Source organism: Myxocyprinus asiaticus, chromosome 18, assembly GCF_019703515.2.
Source record: "Myxocyprinus asiaticus isolate MX2 ecotype Aquarium Trade chromosome 18, UBuf_Myxa_2, whole genome shotgun sequence".
In the NCBI taxonomy this organism is placed as follows: domain Eukaryota; kingdom Metazoa; phylum Chordata; class Actinopteri; order Cypriniformes; family Catostomidae; genus Myxocyprinus; species Myxocyprinus asiaticus.
The window spans coordinates 38,946,069-38,967,640 of NC_059361.1; the positions used below are offsets into that span (position 1 = coordinate 38,946,069).

General features: G+C 38.9%; 1 protein-coding gene and 2 non-coding genes across 3 annotated transcripts in view; 2 read left to right on the forward strand and 1 right to left on the reverse strand.

Annotated features, from left to right (window-relative positions):
• The window catches only part of LOC127456454 (ventricular zone-expressed PH domain-containing protein), a 177,259-nt gene that overhangs the window by 33,346 nt on the left and 122,341 nt on the right, over window positions 1-21,572 (reverse strand). Inside the window, exons 9-10 of the mRNA XM_051724969.1 lie at window positions 19,352-19,491; window positions 19,091-19,225 (exon numbers count right to left, since the gene is read on the reverse strand). Coding sequence (XP_051580929.1) covers window positions 19,091-19,225; window positions 19,352-19,491 — 275 coding nt within the window. The remainder of the gene's footprint in view (window positions 1-19,090; window positions 19,226-19,351; window positions 19,492-21,572) is intronic.
• On the forward strand, window positions 11,540-11,612 carry trnar-ucg (transfer RNA arginine (anticodon UCG)). Its single transcript has one exon. It is a non-coding gene; the product is annotated as a tRNA-Arg (tRNA).
• On the forward strand, window positions 14,116-14,188 carry trnaq-uug (transfer RNA glutamine (anticodon UUG)). Its single transcript has one exon. It is a non-coding gene; the product is annotated as a tRNA-Gln (tRNA).

Below are 21,572 nucleotides of genomic sequence, written 5' to 3' on the forward strand. Positions count from 1 at the left end.
AAAGAGAAAAGCATTCACTGCTGTTTTCTGGATAACTTAATACGCCCTTTACATCTGAACACAAAATTAGCATGAGAAATTGCTAATTTACAGACCCAAAGTCTGATAGCATTAAATCAGAAACCTATTAATGTATCAAATCTACAGTATAATCATTCCACGGAGACAACTGAAGAACAATTATGAATTTCACTTTTACTTGCAATATTTTTCCTGGTATCAGTTCATGTTTTCATTATTGCCATAAAGGACTCGAACAAACTTAAAAGTTGAAAAGATTGTAGTTTTCTGGGTCGGTTGTATCACTCGGGTCCAGTTTAAACTGAAAAGCGCATTTCTGTGCCAACGCACATATATTTTATCACTTGTAGAGGTGTGTTTGATGACTTGTTTAAAGTAAATAAAGGTAATTTAGAACTGAAATGTTTTACGCCATTATTTGAAGATGTTCAATTACATATGTGCTAACAGAGAAATATTTGACTGATTACAAATGATAAGGAAGGTCTGGTTGACCCGATTATCTAACAACAGTTGTAAACCAGTCCAAAATAAACAGCGAGATTTTATATACAGAAACACAACAATACAATCACATAATTTCAGATGTGTACATTACTAATCATGTGGGCAAAGGGGCAGTTGCTTGGGCCACTGTGCGCGTGTTTGGAACCAAGTATACTACAGAGAAATTTCATGTTGGAGAGGGATTTGAGCAAACGCTTTTTTACCGGTGAGCGTGAGCGGTACTTGAGTGGAGCGTCCGCTTGGGCCATGAGCGGCTGAGCGGAGCGCACGAGCATGGAGCAGGTTATTGAGCGGAGTGTCACACCTCTCCGCTCCACTTTGCTCACATGCTCTGGGATCAAATAAATCAGGACGAGGACATCCTCCAAGCCACAACATTGCTGTCTTCTCTGAAATAGTGAGAAACCATTGACACCCTTGGCTTTACCTGTGCTCATTAAAAACCAACAGTGTGAGGCCATAGTGGATATTGGCAGTACTTACTCTTTAATCTGAGAGTCCTTGTGGGACAAGTTGAAGACCTGTGGAGAAACCTGGCATTCCAGCAGAGGGCAGACTTTTGTGCTAGCCAATGGATACATCCAGTCTGCATTAGGTAAAATAACATGGGAATGTACATTGCATGGATACATCTACTCTTTGAGAGCTTTCATTATGAGACCTTTCCAATCATTTTGGGCCTTGAGTTCCTGGTGACTACTGGGATGAAGTTAGACTTCAAAACATCCACATACACATTGCCTGAAGAAGATCAGTTGTATTGACCTTTCTCTTCTCCTCCAGCATCTGTTAGTTTAAATCTTGCGTTGCCTCTGGTTTAAGTTCCCACCATTACTGTTGCAACTATTAAAGATCTGGTGAGTTTGAACAATGCATCACAAACCCAGAAACATCAGCTTGAGAGCCTACTGCTAGATTGGCCAACTGTGTGCATAGATGCATTAGGACAGAGAGCCGTCATCCAGCATCGGATCATCACCAGATAAAATACCAGTACATAAGAGAGCATACCCGGTTCATTTATGAAGAGGTAGCAAGCATGCTAAACAAGGGCATTATATGACCATCTACCTCTCCATGGGCTGCACCAGAAGTCCTTGTTCCAAAAAAGGATGGGAGCACCCGATTTGCATAGATTACAGGGCTCTGAATGCAAAAACTCCCTTTGATGGTTTTCCAGTGCCTCAGATCCAAGATATCCTTGTATCACTATATGAAGCTTCAGTTTTCAGCACACTAGATCTCAGATGTGGTTATTGGCAGGTCTGCATGGATGAAGACAGCATCCAAAGACTGCCTTTGTCACAAAAAATATGAATTCAGTCATCTACCCTTTGGTTTGAAAAATGCCACTGCCACATTCCAGCAACTGATGAACACAGTGTTACAAGACTTCATTGGCAAGTTCTGCTTTGTTTACATTGATGACATTGTGATACTCCAAGAACATTCAGGAGCATTATAGTCATCTAAAGCAGCTGTTCTCCAAGTTAGAGGCTGTGGGGTTGACCCTCAATCTCAAGAAATGCAACCTGCTTCAAAGATCCCTCTCTTTCTTGGGCCACATTATATCTGAGGAAGGAGTCCGAACAGAAGCTGCCAAAGTAGAAGCAGTACAGAATTTTCCGGTACCCAAGTCAGTTAAGGATGTGCAAAGCTTTCCGGGTCTTGCCGGTTGGTATCACAGACTTATTCCCCACTTCTCAGAACGAGCAGCCCCATTACATGCTCTGAAGAAGAAAGATAATGCCTGGCAGTGGTCAAGGGAATGTCAGAAAGCCTTTGAAGACTCAAAAGACACCAGTTCTGATGCCACCTGATTTCAGCAAAACTTTTAAAGTTCAAACTGATGCCAGTAATGTTGGATTAGGGGCTGTTTTTACCTAAGACTCAGACAAGGGGGAACATGTTATCGCTTACGCCTCTAGACTCCTTCATGGCGCTGAGAAGTCATACTCCACGGCATAGAAAGATTGCCTGGCCATGGTGTGGGCAGTCGAGAAGTGTCGACAGTAATTAGAGGGTTGACGCTTTGAGGTACTGATGGAGCATGCTGCCCTTACCTGGGTGTTCAACCATCCTTGACCAACATCTCTTTTGACCAGGTGGGCCATCTGTCTGCAGAGTTTCAACTTTACACTGAGGTACTGTAAAGTGCAATGTAATGTTGTGCCAGACTCATTGTCACGTGGAGTAGCAGTGGAAGAAGTCCAAGGCCACATTGCAGTATGTCAAGCAAAAGAAACCATTTCAGACCTGCCTGTCTATTGTGAGGAAATTAGCAGAGGGCAAAAGAAGACCAATCTCTTCAACCTTTTTCGGGATGCTGCTAAGCTACCACCCACAGATCCCACCCACATTTGCTATGTTGTTCAGAATGACTACCTTTTTAGATGTGTCCCAGACAGCAAGGGAGGTCAAACACTACAGGCAGTTATACCATGTCATCTCAGAGAGCAGTTCCTACAGTTTGCACATGCCAACCCTTTGAGTAGTCATATGGGTCGAATGAAGACATTGCGGTGACTACTAAATGTAGTATATTGGCCAGAGATTCAAAAAGATGTGTGGAACTTTTGTAGATGGTGCCAAACCTGTCAGCAATATAAGCAGAGAATCTCTAAACTATCTGGGTATCTGCAATCCACACTGGTAGTAGAGCCAGGGTTCATGCTTGGTGTTGACATGATGGGTTCATTATCAAAGAGCTCCCGCTTGAAGGAGTTCCTTCTGGTTATAGTGGAGTACTGCAGTAAGTGGGTGGAGCTCTTTTCAATTTGGTCAGCAAAAACACAGCTCATAGTTAACATTCTAACCAGAGAGATCTTTACACGTTGGGGAACACTAGCATACCTTGTCTCAGATGCCACCTGTAAGCAATGGGGAGTTGTACAGAAGCTCACCGCTGCCTACCATCCCTTAGACAAACTTGACCGAGAGGATAAATCGAACTTTGAAAACCATGATTGCCTCTTTTTCTGTGAGAACCATCACCATTGGGACAGGTGGATCCCAAAATTGAGATATGCCATAAACTCAGCTTGGCAAGAGAGCACTGAACACAGTCCAGCTGAAATTGTCCTTGGATGCAAATTAAAGGGCCCACTTGAACATCCAGACCCAGACCAAGTGGCATACAGCACAACAGAACAGCAGAAAGCCCTGATTGAAAGGTGTGCAAAGCACAAGACTGACAAGGGACGTACTACAACCTACGATGAAGACCAGAGTCGTTCCAAAAAGGAGATCTGGTGTGGGTGCTCACTCATCCTCTGTCTTGGGCTGGTGATGCATTTATGGCCAAACTATCCCCTAAATGGCAAGGTCCAGCTAAAATAATCAAGCAGTTAAACAGGGTGAATTACGGAGTTGTAATGTTAAATATCCCTGAACAAGTTGATGTTTATCATATAGAAAAGCTAAAAAGCTTTTCGGCTCTGACTAGCCTATCTCTGAATGGGGATGTGTAACAGTTTCACTGTTCAGTATGCATCTATTGCCTCTTTCACTGTTCATTCTTGTTGTTATCATGTGACACTTTCCTACTCATCTGCATTTCCTTTCATTGACCCTATTTTGAGGAACATGTTTGTTCTAAAGCTGAATGTAAGTACATCTGTATTTTCTTTGTTTTCTTTAAAGAGAGTGTTACATGGATTTAGAGTATTAGCACATGGGCATTGTTTGGTTGTTTGTTTTTTATGTTTATGCACAGAGGGTTTTTGTCTGTTGGACACATTGTGTTTAATCTAATGGCCTGGATCGATAGATCGCATGGACCTTTAAGCAAAGTTTGGAATTCTGCTTGGAATACTGCTTGAAATACTGCTTGGATTGTTGCTGGAGTATTTTTCTTTTGTTTATTTATTTATTTTTCTGCAAAAGACCGAGTAAGTGCTCTTGGGTTTAGGAGACAGGCCTAATCCCAAAAGACTTGTGGGTTAAGACTTTGGGGTTTATGTGGATTGTATTGGCCTACTTTTGTATGATACTAGTTTGTTTGATTTTGTTAATAACTATACAAATGACTCATTGAAACTTGGATGGTATACCTCCCTTATTTCTTATGTTCACTGGCTTCAGTGTTCGCAAGTGTTACAAACTCACACATCAATAGGACATGTTAATTAATTAATGTTGTGTTAAATATGATAAGACTTTCCAGTGTTATGGAAGTCTCCATCCTTAGTCCCTATCACTATGGATACAGGTGTTATTCATGCTATCTCGAGAATAGAAAACGAGCTTGACTCAAGTTACTCTTTTAAACAGACATTATTTGATCTGCTCCTGTAAGACAATTCCATAGTCACATCTGTTAGCAAATCCGGTTGTCAATCCCAAATACTGACTGTGTGAACATAGTCATAGTCTGGACACTTTTTTTTTTTTTTTTTTTTAAGTTAAAGGGGATGAAAGGCCATCTATCAAATAATTTATGCTTACATTTTTCTTCATGCTTGCTTTTAGATTGATGCAGATAATCATGGAAACCCTGCAGACAGCTTCCCTCGCAAAGAACAAATGGTATAAATTGTATCTGATCTATTATTAACAACTAAGTCAAGTACATACAGTAGAGCTAAACAAGAGCCATGTGTGTGATAAAGATGCATACACATCTGAAAAAGTGGAGTCCAGTTGGGGATATTTGTGCAGTGGTTCAAGTTCTTTACTAACAGTTATGCCTAAGAAAACTGAGAGGAAGATGATTTGGCCCAAATAATTTAGTCTAAGCCTGTGTTTCTCAATCCTGAAAAGGTGACATCACAATGACTGTAACAAAAATTAATTTTATGACAGAAGTAAGGGTTTTTGTATTCTCATAAAAAAAATCTGACTCCCATCTGGGTCGGTAACAAGAGTCTGGCTATCATCTGATAGTCTTGCTTTGAAAAAGCCACGGCAAATCAGAGCAGTTTCGTTCAAATTTTTATTGTTTTTCTTTGCAGTAATATCATAACAGATAATTAAAAATGCATTTTTTTTCATACACTTCAGCATATTTTCATAAGTACAAAACATAAAATCACAAATTAACCTTTTCACCACACCAAATAAGTGTTTCATCTACATATACCATCATTGAAAGAAACTGCCTTTCATAAATCCATTAACATCAAACTTTTAATTTGCATCTGTTCTCATGTGAGAAGCTTGCTATCAACTGACTGTCACTGGGCATTTTTGCTTTAAAAAACACCACATCAGACTTTAAAACGGTTAATCGAAAATTGAGTATTTTTGAATAACCTTCAGAAAGCTTTACAAGCAGGGTCTCAATGCTCAATTTCAATCAGTGCAGAGCACACCATCCGAGAATCTACTACTTAAGGTGTTGTTTTTGTAATTAACATTTTTATTGATTCCTACAGTAAATAAAGAAAAGCAAAACATATATACATAGAATCAACATTTAAACCCCACAACCCCGCCCTGACCCCCAACAAACATCCCTGTGGTCACACATGAGTATATACACAAAACAAAACAAAAAAGCACACAAACAAATATATATATATCTCACACATTTATACCTCCACCTCTCTCTCCATCACAGAACACAGAGTCTGAGGCAAAATGAAACCCGAGTGCCCAACACGTCACACACAAAACTATGAACCTTCAACCAAAAATCCTGGATCTCAACACACCACCAAAAAACATGGGCCGTGTCTCCATCCTCTGATTGGCACAGCCAACAGGTGGGTGTGTCTTTAAGACCAAGCCTATACAATCTAGAGGGGGTCCAATAAAATCGATGTAAAATCTTGAATTGCATAAGGCGCACCCTTGCATCTCTAGATGCAGACTTAATGTTTTTTTAGAAACCTAGCCCACACTACCTCCTCCAATACCAGGTTTAAATCTTTCTCACATAATCTCTTGATAGAAGTTAAAGCTCCGTCCCCCAGACTCTGAATTAGCAGGGAGTAATACACTGATTCCTCATGACCTTTTCCAAAAGTAGTAATCACCATTCCAAGAGTATTTGCCGCTTCAGGGGGGTGAATGCTACTCCCAAAAATAGTACAGAGCAGGTGGTGCAGCTGTAAATACCTTTAAAACTGAGATTTGGGAATCCCAAAATGTTGAACCAAATTTTCAAAAGATCTCAACATTCCACTCTCATATAGGTCACCGAGTGTAGTAACCCCTCACAATCTACTCTGACAAGCACAAAGGGGACTTATTAATACATAATTTTGGGTTCTGCCATATGCTCGAGGCAACATTTAAATACATTTCTGAATTAAACACTCTGGACACATTTGTCCATACCAAGTGCAAATGTGAGATAAAGGGGTGTAAACTAACTTCTCCGATTAGTTTGATAGAAAGGCTTTGCAATGGCGAAACCCTGTTCAATACAAAACCAGGGAGGGGCTCTCTCAGGTGGAAGTGACCAATGAGCCAAATATCTGAGACCGAATGCATATTAATACAATAAAATCTTGGGTAGGCCTAGCCCAACTTTGTCAATCGGCCTATGTAATTTATTGAAATGTAACCTGGGACATTTACCATTCCAAATGAAGGACTTCGCTATGCTATCAAATTGCTTGAAATAAGAGAGGGGGACATCTACAGGGAGAGAATGTAGCAGATAGTTGAATTTTGGAATACAACCTTCCCAATCATAGATAAATGTCATGAAGCCCACCTGCTCACATTGCTCAAACCTTTTTATTAAGGGATCAAAATTAACTCTAAATCAGACAAATTTGCTGGGAATAAAATGCCCAAATACTTAATGCCCTGTTTGGGCCATTGGAAGACGCCCGGCTGAAAAGCCGTTACTGGGCAGTACTCTGTCAGAGCCAAAGCTTTGGATTTAGACCAATTGTCTCTGTATCCTGAAAAGTTAGAAAAGGAATTAATAATTCTGTGGAGGAAAGGCATAGATCTAACGGGGTCGGAGACGAATAACAAAATATCATCAGCGTAAAGCAAAAGCTTATATGCCATCCCTCCCACCACCACTCCTGGAAAATCATCTTCCTTTCTTATCGCGGCTGCTAATGGTTCCAGGGCAAGACAGAACAATAATGGGGAAAGAGGGCAACCTTGCCAGGTGCCCCTATCCAGAGTAAAATAATCTGAAATTAATCCATTTGTTTGTACCGCCACTACCGGGTGTCTATAAAGTAACTTAACATTTTTGTAATCGAAAATGTTGTGAGAATTTTTGAATCACCTTCAGAAAGCTTTACAAGCAGTGTCCCAAAGCTCAATTTCAATCTGAAAATCTACAGCAATTTCAATGCATCAAACTACTTAAGATGTTGTTAAAGATGACACTGGCCCTCTTTGTTATTGGGCCCAGTGGCCTAATGGATAAGGCATCAGCCTTCAGAGCTAAGGACTGTGGGCTCAAGTCCCATCTGTTTTGTTTACAAGAATCTTTCTATCAAACAGACAGTCATTGGACATTCTTGCTTTGAAAAAGCCACTATACACTTTAAATTGTGTAATCTAATATGTTGTGAGAATTTTTGAATCCCCTTCAGAAAGCTTTACAAGCAGGGTCTCAAAGCACAATTTCATTCAGTGCAGAGCACACCATCTGAGAATCCACAGCAATTGCACTGCATCACACTACTTAAGGTGTTTTTAAAGAAAACAATGGCACACTCAGCAAGTTGGCCCAGTGGCCTAATTGATAAAGCATTAGCCTATGGAGCTGAGGATTGTGGGTTTGAGTCCTGTCTGGGTTGTTTGCAAGAATCTCTCTATCAACCCCCATTTATTTGACATGCGTGCTTTAAAAAAGCCCTTACACACTTCAAATTCTTTAATCGAAAATGTTGTGAGAATTATTTAATCACCTTCAGAAAGCTTTACAAGCATTGTCTCAAAGCTCAATTTCAATCAGAGCAAAAAACACCATTTAAGCATCTACTCTGTAAGTGGGCCCAGTCTAAAGGCCATCAACCTTCAGTGCTGTTGATTGTAGGTTCAATTCCCATCTGGTTCATTTGCAAGGATCTGTCTTTCAATCTTTGGAAATTCTTGATTTAAAAAAGCCACAAAAGATTTTAAATTATTTAATCAAAAATGTTGTGAGAATTTTTGAATCACCTTCAGAAAACTTTACAAGCAGGGTCTCAAAGCTCAATTTCAGTCAGTGCAGAGCACACCATCTGAGAATCTACAGCAATTTCAATGCACCAAACTAACGATATTGTTAAAGATGACACGGACACACTCTGCAAGTGGGCGCAGTAGCCTAATGGATAAGGCATCAGCCTTTAGCGCTCATGAATAAAAAAATAAAAAAGTTTCTGACTGAAAATATATTTTCAGGCTAAGTCCTATTCCTTTAAATGACACTTTATTTAAATACTCGAGACCAATAGTGTTTTAAGTGAAGATGTTACAGCTTTTCTATTGCCAGTTTGCATAATTTCAAAGCAGTTTTCAATCTATGAAATAAAACTGATACTTTTTGCAATGCTTGACACACTTTTTAGGCAAACAAATAATCAACCATCTACATAACTTTTCAGTGCATATGTTTGTATTTATCTTATAACACCAAACAATGTTTTGTTTTAAGTGAACATCTTAATACTTAAAGAGCACCTATTATGATTTTTAAACATGCCTAATTTAGTTTTAAAGGTCTCATACAATAGATTTACATGCATCCAAGGTCAAAAAACACTTTAATTTGCTCATAATTTAAATTGCAGCATTACCTTTTTTTTTCCCAGTGTCAAAAACGACTCCTTCAATGATCCGTTCTAAAGGATTCATTCTAAAGTCTTCCTTTCAGAGAGCCTACTCTGCTCTGATTGGTCAGATGTCCCAGTCTGTTGTGATTGGTCTACCGCTTACAGCGCGTGTCGGAAAGGAAACGCCCACTACCATATCCGAGTTTCGGCTCCGTCTGAAAAAATGTCTGTTTTACCTTACCAATTTGAGCCCGAGTCCGATAGTGATATATCGGGAGATCAACCCGAACCAACATCGCAAGCACGACGAGAACAGGACGTTTCTCTGTGGTAAGTTTATATGTAATTTGACAATAACGTGAGTTAGCCGGTTAGCAGAGGCTAACACCTGACAGGCTAACAGCCTGCACTGTCTGTACATGTAAACAGACCAGAGGCGGGTTTTTTATTACCAAATTACGTAGGTTAGTACAGGAAGTAAGTCTGGAATTACTAACGACTCGTTTCAGGTGTTCAGAATCGGTTCTTTCTTTTGGATGTCAATAACTCCATATTTCGTGCACTTTGATTTTTGAAACTTTGTAAAAAAAAGTCTGCATTCACAAACAGCTATATAACACACTACGTGAAAGTTAATATTTGAAAAACCATAATAGGTGCTCTTTAACAGAAAAAAAAAAACTAAAAGCTGGTTGGCTGGTTTTAGCTTGTCATGCTGATCAGGCTGGTCAGGATGGTCTTAGCTGGTCTCCCAACCTGACCAGCTAAGAAGTGTTCAAACCCCTCTGAAACCTGCTAACTGACCAGCCAGTCTAGGCTGGGTGACCAGCTAAAACCAGCCAACCAGTTTAAGCTGGTTTTAGCTGGTCTTTTCAGCAGGGATGTACAGCAGGAGTCTGCAACATTTTTGACATGAAGTGACATTTTAAATTCCCCTGTAAATCCCTGTGTCAAACCTCCTCCAAACAGACAGACAGAAAACAGACAGAATAAAACAACTTTTATAAGGTTACTAAAATGGAGTCTTCATCTTATGAGAGTGATTGATTTTATACATATACTTAATAAAACTACTGTTGATTTCCTTGAGTAAACATTTGTAATGAGGAAAACAATGAGTGCACCTTTAATTATGTTGATTTGAGAGTTACCGTCTTGTGTATACACGGACCCTGTATGCAAGCTTTTTAATCTCAGCGGTAACTATTTATTTACGCCAGTCAAGTAAGCTATTGTTCTGAAAGCAGGCTGTCATCTGCTCAACCGCACAGCACGACCAACGCAAAGCAGACACGTTTACTCATGCGACCCTCCACTGCAGCGCTGCTGATCCTGATGTCTGTCGTGCACTGAGCAGCTCTTGATGAGCGGTGGGCACGTGAAGGGTTTGTCTGGGCTGCATGCTTCTGCTGACTACCGCTGATTTGGCATGCAGCTGCAAAGGACTTCAACATGTCGATAATTCATACTCCTGTCTCTCACTGTCACTCGCGTGGGAGCGAGTAGTTATTACAAATGCCACCAAGGTGGATCAAACAATAATTTGCGGACCCCCTGCGGTACCACTGTGGACCCCCTGGTGAAGACCCTTGCAATAGAGGGTATACACATGACGTCACAGAAGGCAGAAGTCACTGCGCTTACCCTCTATTGACGGAAATCCGTCGTAGCGACGGAGAACTTCCTGGGAGTTGAGGATTGTGGGTTCAAGTCCCATCTGGGTCGTTTGCAAGAATCCATCTCTCAACCTGCAGTCATTTGACATTCTTGCTTTAAAAAAGCCACTGTACACTTTAAATTGTGTAACAGAAAATGTTGTGAGAAATTTCAATCACCTTCAGAAAGCTTTACAAGCAGTGTCTCAAAGCTCAATTTCAATCAGTGCAGAGCACACCAACCAATTTCAATGCATCAAACTACTTAAGATGTTGTTAAAGACACTGGCATGTTCTGTAAGTGGGCCCAGTGGCTTAATGGATAAGGCTTCAGAGCTGAGGATTGTGGGTTTGAGTCAAGACAATGGCATACACTGTAAGAAGGCCCAGTGGCCTAATGGATAAGGCATCAGCCATCGGAACTGACCCATCTGGGTCATTTGCACAAAGCTTTCAGTCAAATGGAAAGTCTTTGGGCATTCTTGCTTTAGAAACACCACTTTACACTTTAAATTGTGTAATTGAAAATGTTGCAAGAATTTCTGGATCACCTTCAGAAAGCTTTACAAGCGGGGTCTCAAAGCTCAATTTCAATCAGTGCAGAACACACCAACCAATTTCAATGCATCAAACTACTTAAGATGTTGTTAAACACGACACTGGCATGCTCTGTAAGTGGGCCCAGTGGCCTAAAGGATAAGGCATCAGCCTTCGGAGCTGAGGATTGTGGGTTCAAGTCCCATCTGGGTCATTTGTGAGGAGCTTTCTATCAAATGGACAGTCACTGGGCATTCTTGCTTTGCAAAAGCCACTGTACACTTTAAATTGTGTAACAGAAAATGTTGTGAGAATTTTCAATCACCTTCAGAAAGCTTTACAATCAGTGTCTCAAAGCTCAATTTCAATCAGTGCAGAGCACACCATCTGAGAATCTACAGGAATTTCAATGCATTAAACTACTTAAGATGTTGTTAAAGACACAGGCATGTTCTGGTAAGTGGGCCCTGTGGCTTAATGGATAAGGCTTCAGAACTGAGGATTGTGGGTTTGAGTCAAGACAATGGCACACACTGTAAGGAAGCCTAGTGGCCTAATGGATAAGGCATCAGCCTTCAGAACTAAGGATTGTGGGTTCAAGTTACATCTGGGTCATTTGCACAAAGCTTTCCATCAAATGGACAGTTGTAGGGCATTCTTGCTTTAGAAAAGCCACTATACACTTTAAACTGAAAATGTGAGAATTTTTGAATCACCTTCAGAAAGCTTTACAAGCAGTGTCTCAAAGCTCAATTTCAATCAGTGCAGAGCACAACCAATTTCAATGCATCAAACTACTTAAGATGTTGTTAAACACAACACTGGCATGCTCTGTAAGTGGGCCCAGTGGCCTAAAGGATAAGGCATCAGCCTTCAGCACTGAGGATTGTGGGTTCAAGTCCCATCTGGGTCATTTGTGAGGAGCTTTCTATCAAATGGACAGTCATTGGGCATTCTTGCTTTGCATAAGCCACTGTACACTTTAAATTGTGCAATAGAAAATGTTGTGAGAATTTTCAATCACCTTCAGAAAGCTTTACAATCAGTGTCTCAAAGCTCCACTCTCATATAGGTCACCGAGTGTAGTAACCCCTCACAATCTACTCTGACAAGCACAAAGGGGACTTATTAATACATAATTTTGGGTTCTGCCATATGCTCGAGGCAACATTTAAATACATTTCTGAATTAAACACTCTGGACACATTTGTCCATACCAAGTGCAAATGTGAGATAAAGGGGTGTAAACTAACTTCTCCGATTAGTTTGATAGAAAGGCTTTGCAATGGCGAAACCCTGTTCAATACAAAACCAGGGAGGGGCTCTCTCAGGTGGAAGTGACCAATGAGCCAAATATCTGAGACCGAATGCATATTAATACAATAAAATCTTGGGTAGGCCTAGCCCAACTTTGTCAATCGGCCTATGTAATTTATTGAAATGTAACCTGGGACATTTACCATTCCAAATGAAGGACTTCGCTATGCTATCAAATTGCTTGAAATAAGAGAGGGGGACATCTACAGGGAGAGAATGTAGCAGATAGTTGAATTTTGGAATACAACCTTCCCAATCATAGATAAATGTCATGAAGCCCACCTGCTCACATTGCTCAAACCTTTTTATTAAGGGATCAAAATTAACTCTAAATCAGACAAATTTGCTTGCTGGGAATAAAATGCCCAAATACTTAATGCCCTGTTTGGGCCATTGGAAGACGCCCGGCTGAAAAGCCGTTACTGGGCAGTACTCTGTCAGAGCCAAAGCTTTGGATTTAGACCAATTGTCTCTGTATCCTGAAAAGTTAGAAAAGGAATTAATAATTCTGTGGAGGAAAGGCATAGATCTAACGGGGTCGGAGACGAATAACAAAATATCATCAGCGTAAAGCAAAAGCTTATATGCCATCCCTCCCACCACCACTCCTGGAAAATCATCTTCCTTTCTTATCGCGGCTGCTAATGGTTCCAGGGCAAGACAGAACAATAATGGGGAAAGAGGGCAACCTTGCCAGGTGCCCCTATCCAGAGTAAAATAATCTGAAATTAATCCATTTGTTTGTACCGCCACTACCGGGTGTCTATAAAGTAACTTAACATTTTTGTAATCGAAAATGTTGTGAGAATTTTTGAATCACCTTCAGAAAGCTTTACAAGCAGTGTCCCAAAGCTCAATTTCAATCCTGAAAATCTACAGCAATTTCAATGCATCAAACTACTTAAGATGTTGTTAAAGATGACACTGGCCCTCTTTGTTATTGGGCCCAGTGGCCTAATGGATAAGGCATCAGCCTTCAGAGCTAAGGACTGTGGGCTCAAGTCCCATCTGTTTTGTTTACAAGAATCTTTCTATCAAACAGACAGTCATTGGACATTCTTGCTTTGAAAAAGCCACTATACACTTTAAATTGTGTAATCTAATATGTTGTGAGAATTTTCAATCACCTTCAGAAAGCTTTACAATCAGTGTCTCAAAGCTAAATTTCAATCAGTGCAGAGCACACCATCTGAGAATCTACAGGAATTTCAATGCATTAAACTACTTAAGATGTTGGTAAAGACACAGGCATGTTCTGTAAGTAGGCCCAGAAAGCTTTACAAGCAGTCTCAAAGCTCAGTTTCAATCAGTGCAGAGCACACCATCTGAGAATCTACAGCAATTTCAATGCATCAAACTACTTCTGATGTTGTTAAAGACACAGGCATGTTTTGTAAGTAGGCCCAGTGGCCTAATGGATAAGGCATCAGCCTTTGGAACTGAGGATTGTGGGTTCAAGTCCCATCTGGGTCATTTGCACAAAGTTTTCAGTCAAATGGAAAGTCTTTGGGCATTCTTGCTTTAGAAACACCACTATACACTTTAAATTGTGTAATTGAAAATGTTGCAAGAATTTCTGGATCACCTTCAGAAAGCTTTACAAGCAGGGTCTCAAAGCTCAATTTCAATCAGTGCAGAGCACACCATCTGAGAATCTACAGCAATTTCAATGCATTGAACTACTTCTGATGTTGTTAAAGACACTGGCATGTTTTGTAAGTGGGCCTAATGGATGAGGATTGTGGGTTCAAGTCCCATCTGAGTCATTTGCACAAAGCTTTCAGCCAAACAGAAAGTCTTTGGGCGTTCTTGCTTTAAAAAAAGCCACTATACACTTTAAATTGTGTAATCAAAAATGTTGTAAGAATTTTTGAATCACCTTCAGAAAACTTTACAATCAGGGTCTCAAGCAGAGTTCCATCTGGGTCATTTGCAAGAAGCTGTCTATCAACCGACAATCACTGGACATTTCTGCTTTAAAAAAGCCACGACAGACTTTAAATTGTTGTGTGTGTTTCTGAATCACTTTCAGAAAGCTTTACAAGTAGGGTCTCATATCAGTGCAGAGCACACCATTTAAGAATCATTAGCCATTTCATTGCATAATAGTACTTAAAGTGATGTTTAGGATGACACAAGCTCCCATTGCAAGCAGGCTTAATAGCCTAATGGATAAGGCATCAACCTTTGGAGCTGAGAATTGTGGGTACAAGTTCCCTTGTTTGTAGGAGGCTGACTATGCCCTGACAATAATAGGATGTTTTTGCTATTAAAAAGACATAACATGCTTTAAAAGTGGACTGGCAATGTTTTACAGTGATCTTATATCACCTTCAGAAAACTTTACAAGCAGGATCTCATAACTCAATTTAAATCAGTTCAGAGCACACCATTTCAGAATCTATAGCCATTTAATTGCATCTCAGTACTTAAGGTGATGTGTAGGCCAATATGCACACACTCTGCAAGTGGGCCCAGTGGCCCAGTAGATAAGGCATCAGCCTTTCAGAGCTGAGGATTGTGGGTTGGAGTCCCATCTGGGTAGTTTGCAATAATCTGGCATTCAACCGATAGTCATTGAATGCTCTCACTTTAAAAAAAGGCATGACACACTTTAAAACACTTAATAGAAAAGGTTGAGTGTGTTTTTGAATCACCTATAGAAGGTTTACAAGCAGGGTGTTATTTTTTAGATTTAATGTAGTGTAGAGCATAGCATTTAAGCATCTATAGCCAATTCATTACATCACAGTAATTAAGGCGATGTTTAGTACTAAGAGTCTGGCAATCCACTACCCGTAACTGGAAATTTTTGCTCTGAAAATGCCACAAAACTCTTTAAAAGTGTCCTGGTATGCAGTTTGTGGACAGAGGAAATTTCCTCCTGTTGTCACCATATAGGAAAACTAATTTGTTATAAATTTTGTATCAGTTTAAGTTTTTAATACACAGTACATAACATTGTATACCTTTACAACCCACCATTATTAAACATAAGAATGGCACAGATAGAAAAGATAGTGATAAAAGAGACGGCTCTGAAAAATATAACAAAAATGTAACATATTCTTAAATGTTATCAGTTAAAGTTTTAACTTTGACAGATGTAAAATATCAACTACTCTATTGTGAAATTTTTTAAAAGTTTAAACATTTTTTTTTTTTTAATGTGATAAATCAAACTAAAATATCTATTTACAATATTGTGAAGTGAACATTGCAATACTTTGAACTATTGTTTTTCTCCCACCTCTACTGTGGAGACCACAAAACTAGTTGGGGTCCTTTTGTTTGTAACTGATCCTATTGCAACACTGTTCCCAGTGTCCTTTTATAGTGCTTCAGCCTCCCTTGTTGTATCAAGCACGCACGCACGCACGCACATACAAGGGTTGGTAAAAGAATCTAAATACACCAATCAGTAAAACATACGGTGATATGGAGACAAAGGGGGTACTCTCCAGACAGTGTATTTAAACACATTATTCACTATTATTTCACTGTGATCTATCATTAGCACCATGACATGCCTATAATGCTTTCAAGATGTTGTAGGGTGCAAATTTCACTTAGACCTCCTGCAACTTTATTTTTCTGTCTACTACATTTTTCTGTGTATCTTACAATCTCTGCAGTTTATGGTTTAGTGTAAATAGTGCTTTCACGAAGCATAACATTTTCAATGCTTTTTAAAAAATGTCTAATGTAAAAAATAAATAAAACAAAATAAATATAAAACAAAAAACAGCAAAAGAATTGTGTTAGAAAAGTTATAAACCCAATTATGGATATCTGAATTATGGAAAGAGAAAAACAGGCTATTGATAGTAATGTGCAAAAATAATGGATAATAAATAAATAGACCAGTCCACTTCAGTACTGGTCAAATATTATGATGATGCTGTCGCTGTAATGAGAGATTTTCACATTTTAATCTTATCTTAAAATAAGTATACAAAGGATAAAATAGATAAAGTAAAATTTAAGAATTTCTTAGTTTGAATTGTTGTACATTAAAACTGCTTGAGCTAAATTGCTTTCAGAAAATTGTGCATAGGAAGAAGTACTACTTTAAGGATGGGATGATTAGTGAATAACATTTAATTTAGTCTGTTCCTTATACAAAATTATCATATGGCTTCAGAAGACTTGGCACCAGTCGTTTTGTCCCATGTCTGCCAAACATGTTGAGTGGTCCAAACATCATCTGCAGCCTGAAACTGAACTGTTGGATTTTAGGACTGAATGCACTTAGCTGCATAGGAAAGCTATAGGATGCTCCCTTGCTCCCTATTTAGTGAATGACTTAACCTCCAATGTGCAGTCTGTCTGCACTGGTCTCAGAACAGTGTGAAATGCAACTTATTTTCATTCTAACTCCATATAAAGCCTCTGAAAGCACCATTTCTCAGCTTATGGATGAACCTATTGATTCTCAATGTGATAATGCACAGTGAATATAGGATTACTACGGGAAAAAAAGTGCTAATGTACACATTAGTGTACATTGTGTTTAGCAGCGTGGTGTTTTGTGATAAATCACTCCTGTAAAAATGAGATGTAGTTTTGTTGCCGTTTCTGCCAAAGACAATCTCCGCTGTGATCAGCGCCATGTCATTTTGTCACATGACTTGGTACGTCAAAATTGTAATGCTTTATTGACAGCCCAAAGTCCTCTGAACTGAGATCAGTCAGTTTAAATAAATGTAAATTATGGGTTGCATATAGCGATGCCAAAATACAATGTTCCCGCATGTGCACGCGGGGTTGCACGAGGATAAGAAGCTTGTTCACAGTGGCTAGCGTTGTTTTTAGCACTAAACAATGCAAGTCACCCTGTGAACATGTGAGCCATTGTGAACAAGCTTCTTTTACAGCGCTCATGAGCATATACATTTCTCACTTCAGAAATCTTACTAACTACCTAATTAACTAACTTAAATTTCAGGTTCAAAAATGAAAATAATGTCATCACTTGCTCATTCAACCATGAACTGCTTTTGTAGCTTCATTTCTGAGGAAAAAGCTTTGTGCTGTGAATGTTTTAGTATGTCAATATAGTACAAAGTCTTTCATCTCAAAAGAGCAAGAAAAAACACTGCTTTTCATTATATGTCCCTTTTAATGCTGACAAAACTCGCTTTTTAAGAGTATGGAAGAGAATAAATCAAAGGGCATATCTGGGGTTAGGCCATCAGTTGGGAGATGTTTACGGGTGTGTTCAAGAATGGTCTGCTAATGTCCTGCCTCGCAGTTTGCTTGTGCATGCGTGCCCAACACAAACACATTCCATGTGCGCTATGTGTATACAAAGTTCTTCTTCGAATGATAAATGACCCCAGATTTAGGAACAGAGGGAAAAAGGAAGACAGTAAGAAGGCACCAAAGACACCAGCTGTATTTTATAATTGTCACTAACTTGACATTTACAATACTAGTCAAACCAGCAGTTGGATTTACTTGCCACTATCATGAGGAAATTACATAAAGGGTAAACATTACCGTCTCAGAGGCTATCATGACCTTTGACCGCTAACTGTATGCATTATCTGGAAATCCTATATTGTGGCCATTTACACTATGGATGTAACTGTAACAGGGTGTGTATGTTGAGATCAGTGGTGTCTAAAAGTCTGAAAGCTCATTGAAAATTTGGGATTCAAAATGTTAAATAAACATTTGTTTCAAAAACAAAGACAAACAAAAATAAGAACATTTTGACAGTCACTATAATGACTTGTAGTCAATTTCCTTGTTTCCACTGTAGCATAAGTTGCTCTTTGGAAGGATCTCAAATCATGCTAGGATAACATGGTTCATCAGAAGTCCATACCAGCTCGAGTATATAATGCCATAAAGCAAAAGCGTTTACCAATGGCATTCGGCCTCATTGATATAAAACCTGGAGAGACATATTTGAATGCAATCGCAAATTCGATTTGAGACCTTTGGAATATATATCTTTAATGATACTTTTATGTTGCTTTCGTCCTTCTTGGAGCTAAACACGGTCCTTATTTACATTCACTGTATGAAAAAAAGAGCATTCTACTGAACCTTCTCCTTTTGTCAAAATCATATGGGTTTGAAATGACATGAGGATGAGTAAGTGATAACAGAACTTTTATTTTCGGCTGAACTATTCTTTTAATCATCATTACTGGCTTAAACGTAAAAGATCAAGTAAGTGGGCCGCAGATGGGCTGAAGTGTGAGGTCAAATGCAATGTAATTTCTGAAGTGGAGAAAGCTGCTGAGTGAATGCATGTCAGTTTTAGTGTGTGCGTGTGTGTTTGACAGACAGAGAGAGAGAGAGAGAAAGTAGGAGAGAGAGCATGAAAGAGGTAGAGCAATAGAGAGACAGAGAGGACTTTACCTTCTTGTGAGGAACAATTGTCTGAGTCATGGCTAGCTCAAAGCTGTGTGCTCCTGTCAGCTGTGTTTTCTCCCAGAGTTTCCTCAACTGTTGTACACACTCATCTTGACTGCACAGAGCCTCACTCATTTTACTCTGTGAACACACACACACACACACACACACACACAAAGTTACTGTAAAACTGTTGCCACTTTTAGTTACACACTTTTAAGTGTGTAAGCGTAATGTACATACACATACAACATGATTGAGTGTTACCTGCAGTGCCAGAAGCATGATTTGGATCCAGAGTTGTGGCTGACGGCTGCACAGAGAGAAGAAGGACTTCCCATAGAGACAGTAATGTCCTTTCAGTGGACAAGAGAAGGACAGCTTGACTACACAGCCATGGTGTGAATCTGGAACATACAAACATAGACACAGGAGCATCAATTGCTTATGAATGTCTTAACCAAAAACATAATCTCCTTTCTAAACATAAAAAATCCTTAAAGAAGTACCCAGCTAAACTGCTTCATCTTATGGTAGTAGTAATATACACTGCACACCTTGACAGCAGTCTCCTTGGTGATCAAGCTCGATTATACTTCCTATAGCGCCATCTAGTGCTCTGCGCATGCATCTAGCGCTAGGAAGTAATCGAGCTTGAAATCATGATTGTGCCTAGAGACTGCAATGACAAGATGTATGGTCAGGGTTGGGAGGGTTACTTTTGAAATGTATTCCACTACAGATTACAGAATACATGCTGTAAAATGTAATTTGTAATGTATTCCGTTAGATTACTCAAGGTCAGTAACGTATTCTAAATACTTTGGATTACTTCTTCAGCACTGGTAGATTTTTTCACTTGTGTTGACTATAAAAACTCTGCCAGTACAGTAAGACAAAATACACATGTTAAAAATACATTCTCTGAAAAACCTAAATATCTTATGCAGTGTTGTTTCTAAAACAAGATAAATCAAATTGATCTTGTTTTAAGGATTTTTAGATATTTATACAGGAAAACAATACAAAAATTATTATCAAGAATACGATTTTGGCCCTAATATCAAAGGTCTTAATAGAAAAAAAGAAATTATGATCCAACATGAATTTTCTTGATAAAAAAATATGATCGTGCCTGGTAACGTGCATGTAAAATGGCTAGAAATAGCATTTTAGCTTAGCGTAAAGTGACAATTTACACAAGGTTTATTTCTATTTCTTCTGCTCCAAACTTACTTCAAACTTACTTCTCTGTCTGCTCGTATGAATGTAACACATCATAAGAAAGTGTTTCACCGCTGTTCAAATGCACTTTGGATTGCATCATTTATATGGATAAATGTTTCCATCTGAAAGGACTAAATATTAAATGAAACAAATGACAATAAAATGGAAAGTAATCTCTTCAGTAATCAAATACTTTTTGAATGTAACTGTAGTGGAATACAGTTACTTATATTTTGTATTTTAAATACATAATCCGGTTACATGTATTCCGTTACTCCCCAACCCTGTGTATGGTAAATTTGAGGTGTTCTCACCTAAAACCACCTGGATCACTTAAGATATTAATTAAGCCACTGGAGTCATATGGATTACTTTTATGCTGCCTTTGTGTTTTTTTAACCTTCAGATTTCTGGCCACTATTTACTTGCTTTGTATGGACCTACAGAGCTGACATATTCTTCTAAAAATCTTTGCTTGTGACATGCTTTAAGTAAAAAAAAAATTAAATTCTTCTCAGGAATGAATTCCATTCATTTAGTCATGCAAAATTGCAACCTCTGTATACGCCCTCTAATACTCTCCAAACAGACCACAAGGTCTCACCAAAAATAATGCCGTAACCAATCACAAAATTAAAGTTTTGTTCGGTACATTTGCGCATACAGTGTGAAATGTTTTGAACTAGAGCTGAGCGATAAGGCAACATCAATTATATCTTGATATTTTTCAGCCTATTGACGATATTCAATATATATCTCGATAATTATGTATTAGCTCTGAAATGGCTCAAAAGTTTTTTTTGTACCAAAACATAATTTAGTAATATATGATACTTTTCCACCCTGTCTCTGGCCCTTTGTCTGAAAAGCTCAGTTTTGGCCTAAGCGACTCCTTAAAACTTAAATGTAAATGCCCACTGTTATGATTGGCAAACATCGTTTAGCCCTTCAAATACAGTCACATTTGAAACTCAATCGGAGGAGAATGAACAAGCGCCACAACATCATAAAACTAAATTTTTAGGGTTTACATATAACGCACATCCAACACATTGCATCTGAATATACTGAACTGCTCATCTCAAGCACAACTGTTCAGCACCATAAACTATCAAACAGTCATGACATATGAAATATTCATGAATGAAACTGTTTAATTAAATTTTTGATCTGGTCCAAGTGTTTTTAACTGCGCCGTCTTTAATAATAGTTCCTTTGCAAAGCTTGAATTGTATTGACTGGTTCACAAGCAGTCCACGCT